Genomic DNA, 16,359 nt, shown 5'->3' on the forward strand with positions numbered 1-16,359 from the left:
ACATGTGCCTGCCCCCTATCTGGATGGCGCTCCGATGCTGCGATTCCCTCCTTGGGGCCTTGGAGGAGCCTCTGCCATCCCGCAATGCCACCGTACCTGAAAGGGGGAGCGGACTTATTGCAAAAATGGTTTCTCAGTTGATTGGGCTATGGTGCCTAAAGAGAAAAAAGCGCCTTTTGGCACAATTGAAAGAGTTGACTGGAAACAGATAAGCAACGGGACATGTTCAGAACCATCCCTTTCCTGCCTGCATGGAAAGTATAGAAAGTCAATGGCAATTCAGCATGCATCTACAACTGAAGAGCAGCAGTGTATGGGGGCTAAGGCTATGCTACTCACCTGGCCTCTGTCTGGCTGAGCTGCTGCAGTGTCCCAGGAGATGGGGAAGGGTACAGTGGTGGCAAAGTCACTGTGGTGCAAACACGCTGGCAGGATTGGCTCCACTGGTGCATTTACACAGCCTTACTGCCTTGCCCCACTCCATCTCTGTATGGTGTAGCAGCTCAGCCAGCCAAAGGTCAGGTAGGAGGCAGAGCTACATTACTAGGCTGCAATGGAAGGGTAATGTCTAGGTAGTATTGGCAGTCATTGAATGTACTGCACCTTTCCCCCCTTCTCTTATTCACACCCTACCCCGTGTAGTTTTATACCATTTCCCCTCTTAAACCCAGGCTTCAACTTGAACTAACGCATGCTGGGGGGAGAAAAACAAATGGCGCAGAGGAGAATTGGTGGGTGCAGAAGAGCTACACACTTACCTTCCCGCGCCACAGTCATGTTATCTCAGCAAATAAGGAGTTTTGGAACCTGTGTCTGCCAAGATAAAATGCAGCTCTGCCCTGGGGTGAGATTTGAACTTGAGGACTTTCCAGCCCAGTAGGGACACTCATGTAAAATATCTCAGTTTTGTCAAACACCTTTTTTTGGCACCTTCTTTCGCTCTTGTTTCCTCCTGATGCGTCCGATCCCCATTCAACGTATGCTGACACATCGCAATGGAGGACCTGGCTTGTTTCCGGTTTTCAAAAGTTGCTTTGGGTATCTAGAACAACCAAGCTTATCTTCTCAAGTTTATGCATCTATATCTGATGTCAAAAGGCTTGATTTTATACGAAAAGGTCACCTTTATATCATAAAGGAATTAATTGATCATTGGCTTCACCCAATAAACCAAACGAATGCACAGTCCCCATAAAACAATTGATAATCTGCAAAAGATACAGTTTTCGATGCTTCTCTCTTGCACAGTTTTTGCTCCTTTAGAATGCTGGTTGAAATAAAAAAAAGTTGTTTTTTTTTCATTTGTCTGCCCTCAAATGTCCTTATTTAAACTCTTTCCAAACTTGTCGCTTAGCTGCTGTATTAGACTTGCCAACTCTCCTGTTGCTTGTGACTTTTCTTCGAGAAGCTCATAGCGGAGACTTGAAATGTCTTGCTTAATCTCCTTAAGTTCTCCTAAAAACAACAACAAGGTGGGGGGAAGAGTTATTATTAACCAGACTGGATAATGATAACAACCGGCAATTCATTTGCCCTTTACATTATTCTTCCTCTCTCTTGTAAATTCCTCTTTTGTACAGAAGTTTTGTGCCACTGATCTTCCCTCTCTCCCTGTGAGTGGAAAAGCTGTAGTCATGGAATAGTTGAACACATCTAATGCTGCATGCAAGGATCCAACTGGGTTGAGACCCTGTGAGTACTCTATAATGTCTGCTTCAAAAGGGTAGATGAAGTATTAGACCACAATGAACTTTATTCCAACTATTGTTAAGCATGCACTGTCAAATCCATAGCTTTCTCAGAGGTGCTGAATTTTAGGAAACAGCAGCACTCACATGTGAAGTTGATGGGTCTCATTCTTGTTGGGAATCCTGTGTGTTGGGCCCGGAATGGACATTATATCCTTCAGATTTAATAATATCTGTCTCTACTTATCACAACTGAGTATTCTCATGCACTGGAAACGAATTAGCTTTGGCATCTACAACTAAGCAGCACAAGCCTGTTGCTATTTCCAGCAGAAAAAGAATAACTACAAGACAGGAATGTTGTACTCTGGAGACCTCGGAGATGTCAGGAATTTCAGACAACATATTTCCCCCTTGCACCATATTTTTGCCTTTGTGCATATGAGAGAAGCTGCCTCAGAAAGTGATTGATACAAGGTTCAACTGGGAAGTGAATGTGTTGCTACAAAAGCTGTTAAAAACATTACATGATTCAGACAAGGTTCACAACAATAATGGTAAGTTTAAAAGAGCTTGCCTTCATTAACTTCATCATTCTCTCGATCCACCTGAGCCTTTAGGACATATCGTTTAATAAGTCTCTTCATTATTTTCTGAAAATTCAATTGAAAAGTTTAGTGGATTGATGTTATCTGAGCACATCCGTACAGCACAATGGCCACATTTCAGTACATAGTAGCATTGATTTCAGTGGGTTGGATATAATGGTGGTCTTCTACTGATGAAAATTTCTTTGATTCAGTGGAGTTTCTGTGAGTAGAAAGGGAGGAGGCAATTTTCATTAATTCCCCTTTCCCTCTCTAATCTCCTGCATCCCTCCCTCTACTCCTTGAGATTGTGTGCCCTCTGAAGCATCATGGGAGGTAGCACAGGAGACTGTAGGAGATATGGGGAAATTTGCTAAAATCTGTAGGACAAATAAGGAAGAGAAGGTGGAAGGTCTCCACTGGATCAAAGAGCCTTCAGTCAGTGGAGGGACACAAGTAGATGCTATCCAGGAAGTATAGACAAACTAACTCTTTTGTTGAACTGTGGTCTAGAAGTTTGAGCTTCATTTTTTAAAAAAATTGTAATATATATTCACTTGCTATGAGGTGTTCCCATTATAAAATGTGAAAGATGAACAGCAGTATGTGTAAATCAAGAGTGCTGCTTTTATACTTTTCTGGATTGGCACAGTTGCTGCCACCTCCCTGGTTGCTTCTATATAGTGATGTCAATATCTTCTGCCACCCAAAAAGATGTGGGGAGGGCTGTAGCTCAGCGGTAGAAAAGATGCTTTATATGCAAAACATGTCAACATGAATCTACCAGCATCTTTTGGTAGAGGTGTGAAAGGCTCCTTTTTGAAGGGATACTGCCAGTTAGCATATCGAGTTAGGTTCACTTTGTATAAGCAGTTTCCTATGTTCATATTTTGCTATAGATTTGGCTAACTGTTTATGTTTATCCAACCTGGGTGTCAGAATGGTTTCGCTTTCCATTTTTAAGTTTGGAATAGAATAGTTGCTTTGGAAGACGATAATCAGGCATCTGCACAACATGACCAGAACAAGACAGAATCGTTAGCTAATGTGCCCTAATGATACTGGGACTGTTATCTGCATCCATAGAGGTGGCAGGAACTATACCATTCCGCACAACATATAATCAGCATTTACATTCCTTAAATAAATACTTTCATGGTATTACCACTGAAGCCAATGGGATTATGTCAGAGTAAGTAATTTAAGAACTGTGTCTATTGCATACACGAAGGTCCCACTTAAGAATTGTAATCTTCACATTTCTAACACTAGAGTAAATTCCTGACAAATTATCAGCTAAAGAAAAAGCAGGGAGCCAATAATTTGTGTGTGATTTGCCATAGACGCTGGGTAGATTCAAATGAAGGAGTGGGAATCAATTTACTTGGCAAAAGACACTACACACAACTGTATCAGGGAGATACTGTTGCCTTCCATGAAATCCTAATTTTGCAATCTCTTCATTCAAGTATTAAAACCTGCAAAGAGAAAACAGGAAGTAGCACCACATGGCTGAGAGAAGCATTAGACATGGGCAAGAATGACTTTACGGAAAATGTGAGAGAAGCATATATTATTTAACATTTGAAAAAAAATAGTCTTTCCACTTTCAAAGACAACAGAAAGACAAATTAACAACAACCATATGCAGTGGTACCTCTGGTTCTGAATGCTTCTGGTTACGAACGCTTCAGGTTACGAGCTCCGCTAACCCAGAAGTAGCTGCTCCTGGTTGCAAACTTTGCCCCAGGATGCGAACGGAAATTGTGTGCCAAAGGTGCGCGTGCAGCCTGCGGGAGGCCCCATCAGCGAAAGCGCGCCTCAGGATAAGAACGGTTTCAGCTTAAGAACGGGCCTCCAGAACAAATTAAGTTCGTAACCAGAAGTACCACTGTATTAAAATAAAATGTTATTCAGAAGCAATAAATGGCATAGCTTGTAATGACAGCAAAACAATCTCATGCATGTCTGCTAAGAGGCAGGCCCCACTGAGTCCAATCTGGGTACTGGGATTAAAGCCTGAAAGAGCACAATGGTAACTATTCCAATATGCTTGCAATCCATAATACCATTAACAGTTCAGTCGTATACATGTCTACTCAGAAGCTCCATTGACTTCAATGGGATTATCTTCCAAGTGACTGTATATAGTGTTACTATACCATTGTAAAGCAGTAGGGGAGGCAGCAAATTGTAGGATTACAATCATAATCAAAAGGAGTTGGTCCAATTTTAAAAGGAATATTTTGTAGAGAAATGATATTAATATACCTGTCCCATGCTGCAAGTTTTAGTTGAGCATTTTCCTTCTCCTTTGACAGCTAGTCATTTAATTGATTAAATTTAAATCCATATACTATACATCACTCAGAAAATATCATTCAGAAAGCTGCTTCATGATTTCCCCTTTTCCTTTTCTCTTGAGAAGGTACTTCAAAACCAAATAGTTTCAAAATGTAAAGTGTTTTCGTTACTTTCAAGTCTAGCCACTAAACCTTGCCCTCAGTTTAAAATATTTAACCTAATTATAGGGTTGCAGCCCCAGAAATTAGGTACCTTCATTTTCTTAATGCTCAGGATATGTGGGGCTTCGGCAGGCTAAGTCATAGTAACAGTTCTCCTACCCCTGCAATAGTATAGCCTCCAATGCTACCTAAAATTCTCTCCCTCCTCCTTCATTTAGTATAGCCTCCAATGCTACCTAAAATTCTCTCCCTCCTCCTTCCAAACTGTAAAGGAAGGGTAATTCTCAGGCAGCAGAAATGTACAAAATGTACCAGAGTTGCAAAACTTAAAAATTGGTGGTAACCATTTGCCATAAGTGCCATAAGCATATGGAATCAATCACCTTATGGACTGGCAAAATTATTTTGCAGTTTTGTGTCTGGTATAACAGGGTGCCACACCTAAATCTCAACTTATTTACTCGGGTTATTGGCACAATTTTGGAGAAAGTATCCTGCATTTCTTTTAAGATATGGGCGTGGTCCATCCAAAGCTAAGCTCTTTTAGGTAGGTCCCAATTCTTTTAATAGGGGACTAAGTGCTGTGGGTTAAACCACAGAGCCTAGGACTTGCCGATCAGAAGGTCAGAGGTTTGAATTCCCACCACGGGGTGAGCTCCCGTTGCTTGGTCCCTGCTCCTGTCAACCTAGCAGTTCAAAAGCACGTCAAAGTGCAAGTAGATAAATAGGTACTGCTCTGGCGGGAAGGTAAATGGCATTTCCGTGCGCTGCTCTGGTTCGCCAGAAGCGGCTTAGTCATGCTGACCACATGACCCAGAAGCTGTACGCCGGCTTCCTTGGCCAGTAAAGCGAGATGAGCGCCGCAACCCCAGAGTCGGTCAAGACTGGACCTAATGGTCAGGGGTCCCTTTACCTTAAGGTCCAAGTGCAACTCCCCTCCCTGGAATCAGTGGGAAATGAATGATTAATTAAGAATTTGATTTCTTGACCCTTTTCCTCCAAGCATCTCCACTTTCATCTCATAATCCAAGATGTGCCACCCCAAATATTTGGGGTAACTCATCTTCAGTGTTACACATTATTTACTTTGTTCATGACTGCCTGGTGCAATGTGGGGGCCTCATCTCCAGCAGGCTAAAAGCTGATTGCACCCATTTATTGATTGCATTATCTTGTGAACAACCCTGAGATCTTTTCGTGATGGGTGGCATATAAATCTAATAAATAAAATAAAATAAAAGGTATTTTATAAAGGGTCCCTGTGACTTCCTCAGTTTGCAAGTTTCTTGTACCACACAGCTGTGACATAATTCCTATGAGCATCTTTGAGTGATGGGAAATGAACAAAAATGAAAAAGTATTAATGCCAAAATCTCAGCAGTGATTGGGAGGGGGGGGCATCTATGAAGATTGTCACCTGCAGGAATATCCATCCCTTCCTGCCAGAGGCAAATACTTCAGAACAACAATCTACAATTCGCCTTGTTCTCCAGCTATTTCTTTTCCTAACGTTTCCGATGAAATATAAGTCTTGTGTTTCAAAACAACTACCCCAATCTAACAAAGGCAATCCCCATATTTCTGGATACCCTCATATTTCTGGATACCCCTGATACCCTAAAAGTATTCTGCTGTGATTGCATGCATAGTGTTCCAGCTTCAAACACAGAAAAACAGTTTAGAGAGTGCCATTAATTTCTTGGGAGTTTAAAGATAGATTACTAGTAGCCCCCTCTCCCCATCTATTGACAGGTAGCCATCACTGTCAACATGTGATTGCCCACTATAGCTTGGATACTAAGGTAAGTCAACCTAAGGAAGTTCATAGGAGGAGTGTTGCCTGTCTTCTGCCTATACCCGCAGTCTTACTATTCCTGCTCATATATATTATGTGTGAATCAACAATGATTTGGCATTACAGTGAAATTGTTTCAACGTATGTTCTTCTTTGAAGGTAAGAAAAAACATGAACTACCAGGAAATCTATTCGAAAAAACAAACCTGTCCTTGTTCAGCCAAATATAGAGACAAAATACTTGGAACCAATAAAAAGAGTGAAACCTGTATATACCATGCATATACAGTTTGCATAATAAATGGAGATATATTATGCAATGTGGCAATGTAGAAGAGAGACAGGGTTACAGTACTTCTGGAAGAATACATGAGGTACAATACACATACTATGTGCTGGAGATGACCATGATGGTAGAATCCATTGGGAAGAAGTGTTGCCACCTGAGAAAACATAAATTGAGGAACAAGTTTTGGGAAAGTGGGGAAATAACTGAATCCCAAAGGAAATACTACTTTTAAAGGAGAAGGCTAAGAAGTGGGGTGTGGGGCAGGAAAACAAGGAATCAGCATGCAGAAATGCCACCATCTCCTTGTCATTCACAACAACCTAACACACCTTTTACCACAGCATTTGCAACATTCCCCAATAAGAGTTGAATGCCTGGAATTTCATTTACTACAAATACTAGCTGTATTTAATCATGCGGTTGATATTGAGATCATAGAGTATTTACTGTGTCCATTGAACTAACACTTTAAATAAATAAATATTGACTATTTTAAATAAAACCATATCTAGCTTTCCTTGCATGTGTTTAGTAGTACAGTATTTGTAATTCTGAGACAACAAATTATTGTAGGCTTTGATCAGTTAAGTTAATTTCTCTTTCTTGGGTTATCAACCAGCATAGTCACACGTACAGCACCCTTGTTTTCATGGGTAATCTTCAAACTTCTAGATGTTTTACATATTGACTGGCAGTCTTCAACTGAAATTGTAAGTACACGATTATTATTCCCATTCACTAGATCCACCAGATAACCTAGCACCTTTTGGAGTCCACTCCACAAACTATTCCATTAGCTAAAAGATTGTCACAACATAGTTGTAAAGATCATAATTCTGACAGCAGTTTTCTGGAAATGTCATGTATAGGTGTAACTGTAGTACATGCAGAACACATTTTTTTGGTACAACACAATTCTGCATTTTAATCTATGTAGCACTAATCAAAATAAGAAGCAGAAGATATGAGCTTTCTGTTTAAATAGCCATCTAATAGTAACACAATATTTGTGGAGCATAGATTACAAGTAAACTGATATGTCGATAAGACAAACTGTCCATTCTGGCTCACACAGAAGGGCATCCTTCATTTAAGATGGTGTTTGTCACATGAGCACTTGCATTTTTAAAATATATAAAAAAGAATGTGCTCCCAGATTAATCAGTGGCATCTTTATAGTTGATTAAAAAAATTTCATCGAATAATTTAACTGATTAAATTAACCCTAATAAATATTGCCAAATGTGTCTAGCAGAAGAGGACAATCTCTTTCAGCCCACTAGCTGGATTTGTACCTGAGGGCAAAAAAGAGGGGTGCTGGAGGCAAGTGGGGATGGGAGGTGTCTATAGACTATTATCTCAAAGCAGATGACCGTTATCTATTAGGCAGGTTTGTTTTCCTTTGGAAGTGAGGGCACCGGCATTTTTGTAGTATTTGTTCTATATAAGTGGAGACAAAGAGATGCTATTCCGAATGTGATCCCAGAAGATGGTCCTGAATGTTCAAAGTCCCAAGTGCCAATGGTTTTCCCTTAGTTGGGATGCAGAGGATACTTCCTCCAAGTTCTCATTCAAAAGTGCAAAGAAATTCCCAAGGTTAATTAGTTCCCTTTGATTAGAAATAAACGGAATGATCATCCAGCAGCCCATAGGAGCCTGTTGTGTTTATGCATTTATTTATTAATCCTCCTCCTCCTCTATAGCACAGCTGCTCTTGTGAAACTCCTTTTCAACAGGGTTCACCTGGAAAAACTGCTCCAAAATGGAATCTTCTTTATAACTCATGGATAAACTAAGAGGAATTGACATGTGAAAAAGAGTGCAAGGAAGGAAACTAAAGTCATAGACTGAGAGCAATGAATGATGCAGCTATTTGCTCAATATTTTTAAGCATAACCCTATTCAGGGACAGAATTTGCTGTTCTTTAAGGTTTAAGCAAATCCCCACAGGGCTGTCTGTTCTAGGAAAGAGAGGAAAATGGAGAACATGGGGGAAAGGCAGACTATATGTGGCTTTTTCTCATGTTTTGTTGTATTGTCCATATTTCATACTGGCTCCGATACATACCCACAGGGGAGGAAAGAACATATTACTTCAATATTTCACATTAAACAGCTTGAAATATTAAAACATCAAACACCAAAGTAACTTATGGATATATAGATACAGACAATAGCATGTGGGTTATTATCAAGAGATCATTCGAGTGCAACCACATTCTGCGATCCTCTTATTACTGTTCCCACCTTGGTATCACAGCGCCTGTATTTCTGTACTTTCATTAACTTCCACATGGCAGAGATGCATCACTTTTAAAAGCTAACTAGACAGAACTGAGCAGGGAGTCATATTAGTAATTACATTACACTATCCCGTTGTAGCTGAAAATAATTACTGGCCAGACAACAGAATTGATCGCTGCTGCTTGTTCTCTCTTTTGTCTAAGTATGCTTGTCCAGTGTGTTTTGCTTCCTATTATTATTACTTTGTTATTCTTCCTCTGGGCAGAATCTTGACATTTTAAATAATGTATCTTTTGGAACCAAGCCTGGTGAGAGCATTATAAAAAGCAAAGAATGTTATTGCAGCTGTCTCTTTTCAAGGATAACAACAACAACAACAACAACAACAACAACAACAATGCGTCTGGCTTCAGTACTCTTAGGTGGGTCTTCACCTACCATGTACTATAATTACTCCCTTTTGAAAAGAGTAATTTATACTGCACAATTACTCTGAGGTTAACATCATTCATGCAGAAGGTGTCATGGCTTTTTTAGTTTGGGCTGAATTCATTGTTTTGAACCTTTTGCGGGGTGTGTGTGTGTGTGTTTCAAATCAGATACACTTAGCGTGGAGATTGAACTCAAGAGAACAAGGGAGGGTGACTGGTCCCCCCCTCCAAAAAAGTGTGTCTGAACTCTTTTAGCAGAGTAGAATATGGTCAAAAAACATTCAACATCTGTTTCTGAATGTAAGGATAGTGTGTATCCCGATACAATTTGTGGGTCACCATTCTAGGTTTGACCCTAAACTATGAAATGCAGCTGTTGGATGAACTGCCTATTATGTACAGTTACTACATGTCTATCTGCTTCCTGCAAGCATTTGCTATTTTGCTTCTCTTAAATATCTGGTACCACTTAGCTCATCTTCACATATTCTTTGTTTTGCCCAGAAGTACACTAAGCTGGATAGGACACGGGTGGCGCTGTGGGTTAAACCACAGAGCCTAGGACTTGCCGATCAGAAGGTCAGCGGTTCAAATGCCTGCTGCTCGGTCCCTGCTCCTGCCAACCTAGCAGTTTGAAAGGACGTCAAAGTGCAAGTAGATAAATAGGTACCGCTCTGGCAGGAAGGTAAACGGTGTTTCTGTGCGCTGCTCTGCTGGCCACATGACCCAGAAGCTGTACGCCGGCTCCCTCAGCCAATAAAGCGAGATGAGTGCTGCAACCCCAGAGTTGGTCACAACTGAACCTAATGGTCAGGGGTCCCTTTACCTTTTTACACTAAGTTGGCAAAGCTCACAAGTGCAACACCAGTCTGTTGCTTCACATGTTTGTAGGTACAAGAGGGTTGGACTGGGATTGTCCCCTCCCTACCTCACATAAGGCAATGGGTTGAGGACAATGGCAGGGAGAACTGATGGACGGAAGAGAGTCCTTAACGCTTTCCGCTCTCACCCATTATCACATGTATATTCTGCTCCTTGCTAACAATTTCAAATATGTTTGGAAGGACAGATAGCGAGGAAAAAAAGTTGTAAGGGGCCATTGCAGAGGGGTGATTTTTTTTTTTTGGGTTGGGGGGGATTCTTCCCAGGGAAGATAGGTCTCCCAATGCCTGCTAGTCATGATGGTTGTATAAAAGCTCCAGGTTCAGTGACATTATACCACTGAATGCTTGGGGAGCAACAGAAGGTAGGGTGACTACCTTCATATCTTGTTGATGGGCACCTGTGGCTGCTGGACTAGGTGGACTTTTGATCCATCCAGCAGTAGTGCATGGGATGTGTGTGAAGGCCATCTCAGACTTCCAGCAATCTTGGCATCACCTTGACTCACCTTGCCCTGAGCTAGTGAGCAGCAGTAGTACGTCTGTATGGAGGGCAGCACTGCCGCTCCAACCATTCCCCCTTCAGTGATGTTCCTGGATCCATCAGTGCTCCATCTTTTGCACAAAGCAATTAAACTAGAACTTTCTTCCGCATTCACTTCCCTTAAATCTGTCCCATACGCTCTCTGTTTTTCAAGGTGCTGTCTTCCAACTCCATTTTTTTTCTACTTGCAGTGATGTTCCCAACCTGATCTTGTGAAACTTCATCCTTGGACCTGATTTAGTGAAGATTCCAGTTGCCAAATATCCACTCCTGACTGCCGGCCACATGGCCTGCCATCCTGGTTTGGCCCACAAGCAAGTCAGTTCTGTCTTTCTCAAGCTTTACCCTCACAACTCAAAATTCTGGCTCGGCTTTTAGGAGTTTTCCTTGAAAAATACATTCATTATCTGTTCAAGACCATCTGGAGCCAGAATGGTAAATGACTTAATAGCTGGCACTGGTAGAAAGCCATGCATCACTTTCCACTATGATTGACCAAAGCCTCATGCAGATGTGTAAATTATAAGGCTAGAAGTGAGAGACCCACAAGAGCCTTGATGCAAAGGTCCCTTTGGTCCAGCATCCTTGCATTTCAAATATTGACCAGACAGACACACCTTGGGAAGCTTCTGATATTTTGCCTTTGATCACATAGAGGTTCCATTTTGCTATCGCACCAAATAATCAATGATACCCACTCCCCCCATGAATTTGTCTAATCCTTTAAAAAGCAATCTTATGCTAGTAGCAAGATGAGCATCAGCAAGGTCTAAAAATGGTTTGTGGCATCTATTTTTCTTCCCCTCACTTTCTTTTCGAGGGTGGCAGGGCAGGTCCCACTCAACTCCAGTAGTTAATTCCACTGTAAGGGCAATTCTATCCGAAGGAAAGGAGCAATTCTAACTAGGCATTACTAGAGACCCCCTAGCAGAATGCTGCAGAGGAACACTGATGCATCCTAACTCATTACCTGCAGCATGAATCAGGGGTTAGGATTGCTCTGGTAAACTTCTGCAAATCTTGCAACAAAAGCAGTTTATTTAGCAATGGGTCTAGATTGTTATTCTATCATTTCCATCCTAATTATTGTTTTGCAACACAATCCTCTGAACTTCAGTTAATACACCAGAGGCTACAAACAGATCAGAACAAATCCAAAACATTTAACGTTATATAAAGAACAAAACAGTGATGTGAATGAGAGCTTGCGGAAGTGATTCTCTTATTAATATCAAAAGAGATATGTAGATTGCTTCTTCTGTGCAATTTCCAAAATAAAACACTGCAATCCTTTCTTTCTTTGTTTTGAAGTATTATGTAACTAATATACCTGAGGTGTGTTTTGAATGGTACTGTGCAACCTAACATTTAAAGATTTTGTTTGATTTGTTGTATCGTGGGAATTAAACAGAGAGTTACATGAGCTTGATATTAAATGAATGGTCACCTCTATAACGGAGGGTGTCATATCTGCTGCTAGTACTTGTACACCATAAAGTATAATATAGTCTGCATTGCCTTGGAATGGTCTTTAAGTTGATTTTTGTGCTTTTTTATGAATGAAGGTCATCTACAAATTACTAAGGTCGAGATCTTAGGCATAGTTACTAGGAAGGAAGGGTATGTTAAAGCTTAAAGAGTAACACATTTAGTTACAAGGAGGTAGCCGTGTTGGTCTGCCATAGTTGAAACAAAATTTAAAAAATCCTTCCAGTAGCACCTTAGAGACCAACTAAGTTTGTTATTGGTATGAGCTTTCGTGTTCATGCACACTTCTTCAGATACAGTGGTGCCCCGCAAGACGAAATTAATTCGTTCCGCAAGTTTTGTCGTCTAGCGAATTTTTCGTCTTGCGAATCACGAAATCCCATAGGAATGCATTGAAAATCAATTAATGCGTTCCTATGGTCAAAAAAAGTCCAAACAAAGCCAAATTTGGTACAACAACAGTTCATTAACTGCTCTTTAAAGTCACACATACTGTAAAGAGCAGTTCAAAAATTGAAGGGAAAATAAATTAACTTTATAAACAAAACAAAGGAAACAAAGTCACGAGACGTTTTCGTCTTGCGAAGCAAGCCCATAGGGAAATTCGTCTTGCGAGGAAAATCGAAAACGGAAAAACCTTTCGTCTAGCGAGTTTTTTGTCTTGCGAGGCATTCGTCTTGCGAGGTACCACTGTACCAGATGTGCATGCAGACAAAAGCTCATACCAATAACAAACTTAGTCTCTACGGTGCTACTGGAAAGAATTTTTTTTATTTTGTTTCGAGTAACACATTTATTATGGCATAAGCTTTCATGGACTCTATCCCACTTATGAAGTCTACTAAAACATATCCCATAATAAATTACTTAAGATGTCACAAGACCCTTTGATTGTTTATTTTTCAAGAAATTGATGTGACTATCTCTCTGGAAATGGCTAAAGATTGGTTTCCTTCTAAGTGGACATGTGTAGGATCAAAGTGTAGACCACAAACATGTAAGCAGAACCTCTTCTGACATATTTATCTTTTTCTATGCCACACCTTTCTTTTTTTTGTATTGCCATTACCTGGTATCTTGTGGGCTTGTTGTAGGCATTCTTCACAGTAAAGTCTGAATTTTGAGTACTGGACTCGAAACGGACTTTCTGAAATGTACAAATGTAGAGTACATCACCAATGAAGAAATGTTCTTATGAAAGCAGTAGAAGGGAAGTTCTAAGAAAAGGATGGCTAATAACACCTTGCAAGGGGTGAGCTGCATTGTGCAAAGAAACGACCTGATATTATTACATCCGAAGACAAGGTCTCATATTCCAGATGACTTAGCTTCCTTTTGCTATGTGCTTCTGGCAATTCACACTTTTACAGTAGATGAGAAACTGTTGAATACATATCACTTTGTGAAAATAGAATCTGGTCCTAGTGTTTAAATGATGTATGAACTCTTCAGACATACAAAATTTCTCATACAACCCACTGTTTAACGATTGTAGGGACATCAGTGTAGATTTCAATAGAATGGTGTTGGAAAACATTCACCTACTCAGTGTGGCCTTGTACAATTGAAATCTTAAATCCTTACCTACCCACACTGCCCCCCTTCGCATATGAATTGTGTGAAGGAGAAACATGCTCAGTAAGCGGCTGTGGGGCCATACTTCCAGAGAAATAATGTGTTTCATCAGCATCAGCCCCTAGGCCCCACAAAAGACAACTGTTGTTACAAAGTTTCTGGGCTGGTGTTGGTTTGTTTATTATTTTGGGTATTTATATGCTGCTTAATATTGAGAATTTCTAAGCGGTATACAAAGAATAAGAACAAGTAAAATTCATCCAGGAAACAAAACACTACTTTAAAATGCCCGGTGTAATAAGAAATTATTTGTTGTGTGCTTGAAATTCAGGAAAGCGGATGCCTGTCAAATCTCAGTCAGGCAGGAGTTCCACAGGCTTGGACCTGAAGATCTCTGTGATTGGGCTGGGATATAAGGGAACAGGTGGCCCTTGGGAGATCCTGGACACAAGTTGTTAAGGGCTTTCTAAATTAATATGAGAACCTTGGACCTGGCCCAGGAACATATGGGCAGCCAGTGCAAGCTTTTAAGCACAGGAGTTATGTGCTGACAGTACTCTATCCTCATCAAACTGGTGCATCTCCCTTTTTTGATGGTGGTGATTTATTGTAGATAATGGGATGAAGTGAAATTGAAAAAGAGAAAAACCCATTTTCTCTCTGCCTTTGTGACTTTTCTTTACTTCAAGGATGTATATTAAGATGGAGGTTTAAGTAGATTACATAAGGTACTTTACAGATGGGTGAAATTCATAAAGCAAAGGGTTATTCCAGAATTGGTATCACAGTTGGCTGCACCTAGGAATGAAAGGATCCCTCTTGTTCCATCCCATAACTACCCTGGAGATTTGCACATTCAGGTGTTCTGCTCCACCACCTTCTGCTGACCTGCTGCAAATTCCTTTTCAGTTCTACCAGAACTAAATAAGGTATTTGATTATGTCCTCTCATCTGTTTTTTCCTTCCCACCCAGTGTGCATTATTATGCTGCTGGCTGGCTGCTGACCTTTCCTTCGTTAGACAGATTGCTGCTTAACAGCCCAGAATGCTAAATAGTTGGGGCTTTCTGCTTCATGAAACACCTAGTGAAAAATTCTCTCTCTCTCTCTCTCTCTCTCTCTCTCTATATATATATATATATATATATATGCCCAGTACAACCAGTAGTGTAGTGGAGCAGGGACAAAGTGCAACCACTTATTTCAGAACAGAAATTATGAGGTTTATGAATTTACTTCCAACAACAGTCCCTGCCTGTAGATGCAGAGGGTTCTGGGGCATGTGTAGGATGCCTAGTTATTTCCCACAAACTGCTAGCAACAATTCTATTGGGCCACTCGGTGATACGGGTGGGGGATTTCCCAGAATATATCCAACGGTCCCTATGGCTCTGCAACACAGGAGGAAATCAGTAGTGTGTGGGGGGGGGGGGTTGAGCTGACTTTCAAGGAAGCTTGCCCTTCATTATTGATTTTCTCACTGAGGAATTCAGTTCTCTGAAACACACTTGGAAAAATCACTGTTTCCGCTGATTGTATGGCCTTGGAAAGGAGCTTGAAAATCCTTTGAAGCCACTTTTTCAGCTGATTATGCTCTGAAGGATCTATAAAGCTCTTTAAATATGCAGCGTTCTCCTCATGCATCAGAAACAGAACATTACAGAAATGGTAATCTATCCCTACCATATTTTGTTCTTTTTGTACAATGGAGCTTGAGATGCTCTGCTGCTTACTTGGTTGAGATGTCACATATTCTTTGGTGTGTATCCAAATTTCTCTTCCTAGTTCCTTTCCCATACATAGTGGTTCCCGAAGCTTTATTAAGGAACCTACTGTTGTAATAAAACTTCAAAACAACAACACTACAGTGGATATGGTTGTGTTTCTCACCCCTCCAGATGATCTTTTCAGTTGATAAGGGTGAATAATGGGGGGATACAATCTATTTCAGAGAAACAGACCAGACAAGAAAGGAGGAGGAGTGGCGTTATATGTCAGGGATGTGTATACCTGTGAAGAGATCCAAGATTTAGAACCTCAAAGCCAAAGTGAGAGCATTTGGGTCAAAATTAAGGGAGAGAAGAATAACAGAGACCTCATTGTGGGAGTTTACTATAGATCCCCAAGCCAAACGGAGGACATAGATGATGCCTTCCTGGAACAGATGGCCAAGCATGCAAAAGGAAGGGAGATAGTAGTAATGGGGGACTTCAATTACCCGGATATTTGTTGGACGTCAAACTCAGCCAAGAGCATAAGGTCAAACAGATTCCTCACTGGCCTTGCAGACAACTTCATTGTCCAGAAAGTGGGAGAAGCAACAAGAGGAACAGCCATTTTAGATCTGGTCCTAACCAATGTTGATGACCTGGT

The 16,359-nt window shown here is 40.8% G+C and overlaps 1 protein-coding gene across 2 annotated transcripts in view; it reads right to left on the reverse strand.

The window, feature by feature from the left end:
* Positions 1-262: 262 nt before the first annotated feature.
* Positions 263-16,359, reverse strand: part of TRPC7 (transient receptor potential cation channel subfamily C member 7) — a 108,699-nt gene continuing 92,602 nt past the window's right edge. For both annotated transcript variants that reach the window (XM_082211558.1, XM_082211557.1), the window contains 4 exons: positions 13,482-13,559; positions 6,925-6,978; positions 2,266-2,341; positions 263-1,455 (listed from right to left, as the gene is read on the reverse strand). In XM_082211558.1, coding sequence (XP_082067684.1) covers positions 1,313-1,455; positions 2,266-2,341; positions 6,925-6,978; positions 13,482-13,559 — 351 coding nt within the window. In that variant the 3' untranslated portion in view covers positions 263-1,312. The remainder of the gene's footprint in view (positions 1,456-2,265; positions 2,342-6,924; positions 6,979-13,481; positions 13,560-16,359) is intronic.

Source organism: Podarcis vaucheri (assembly GCF_965113315.1).
Source record: "Podarcis vaucheri genome assembly, chromosome: 2".
NCBI lineage: Eukaryota > Metazoa > Chordata > Lepidosauria > Squamata > Lacertidae > Podarcis > Podarcis vaucheri.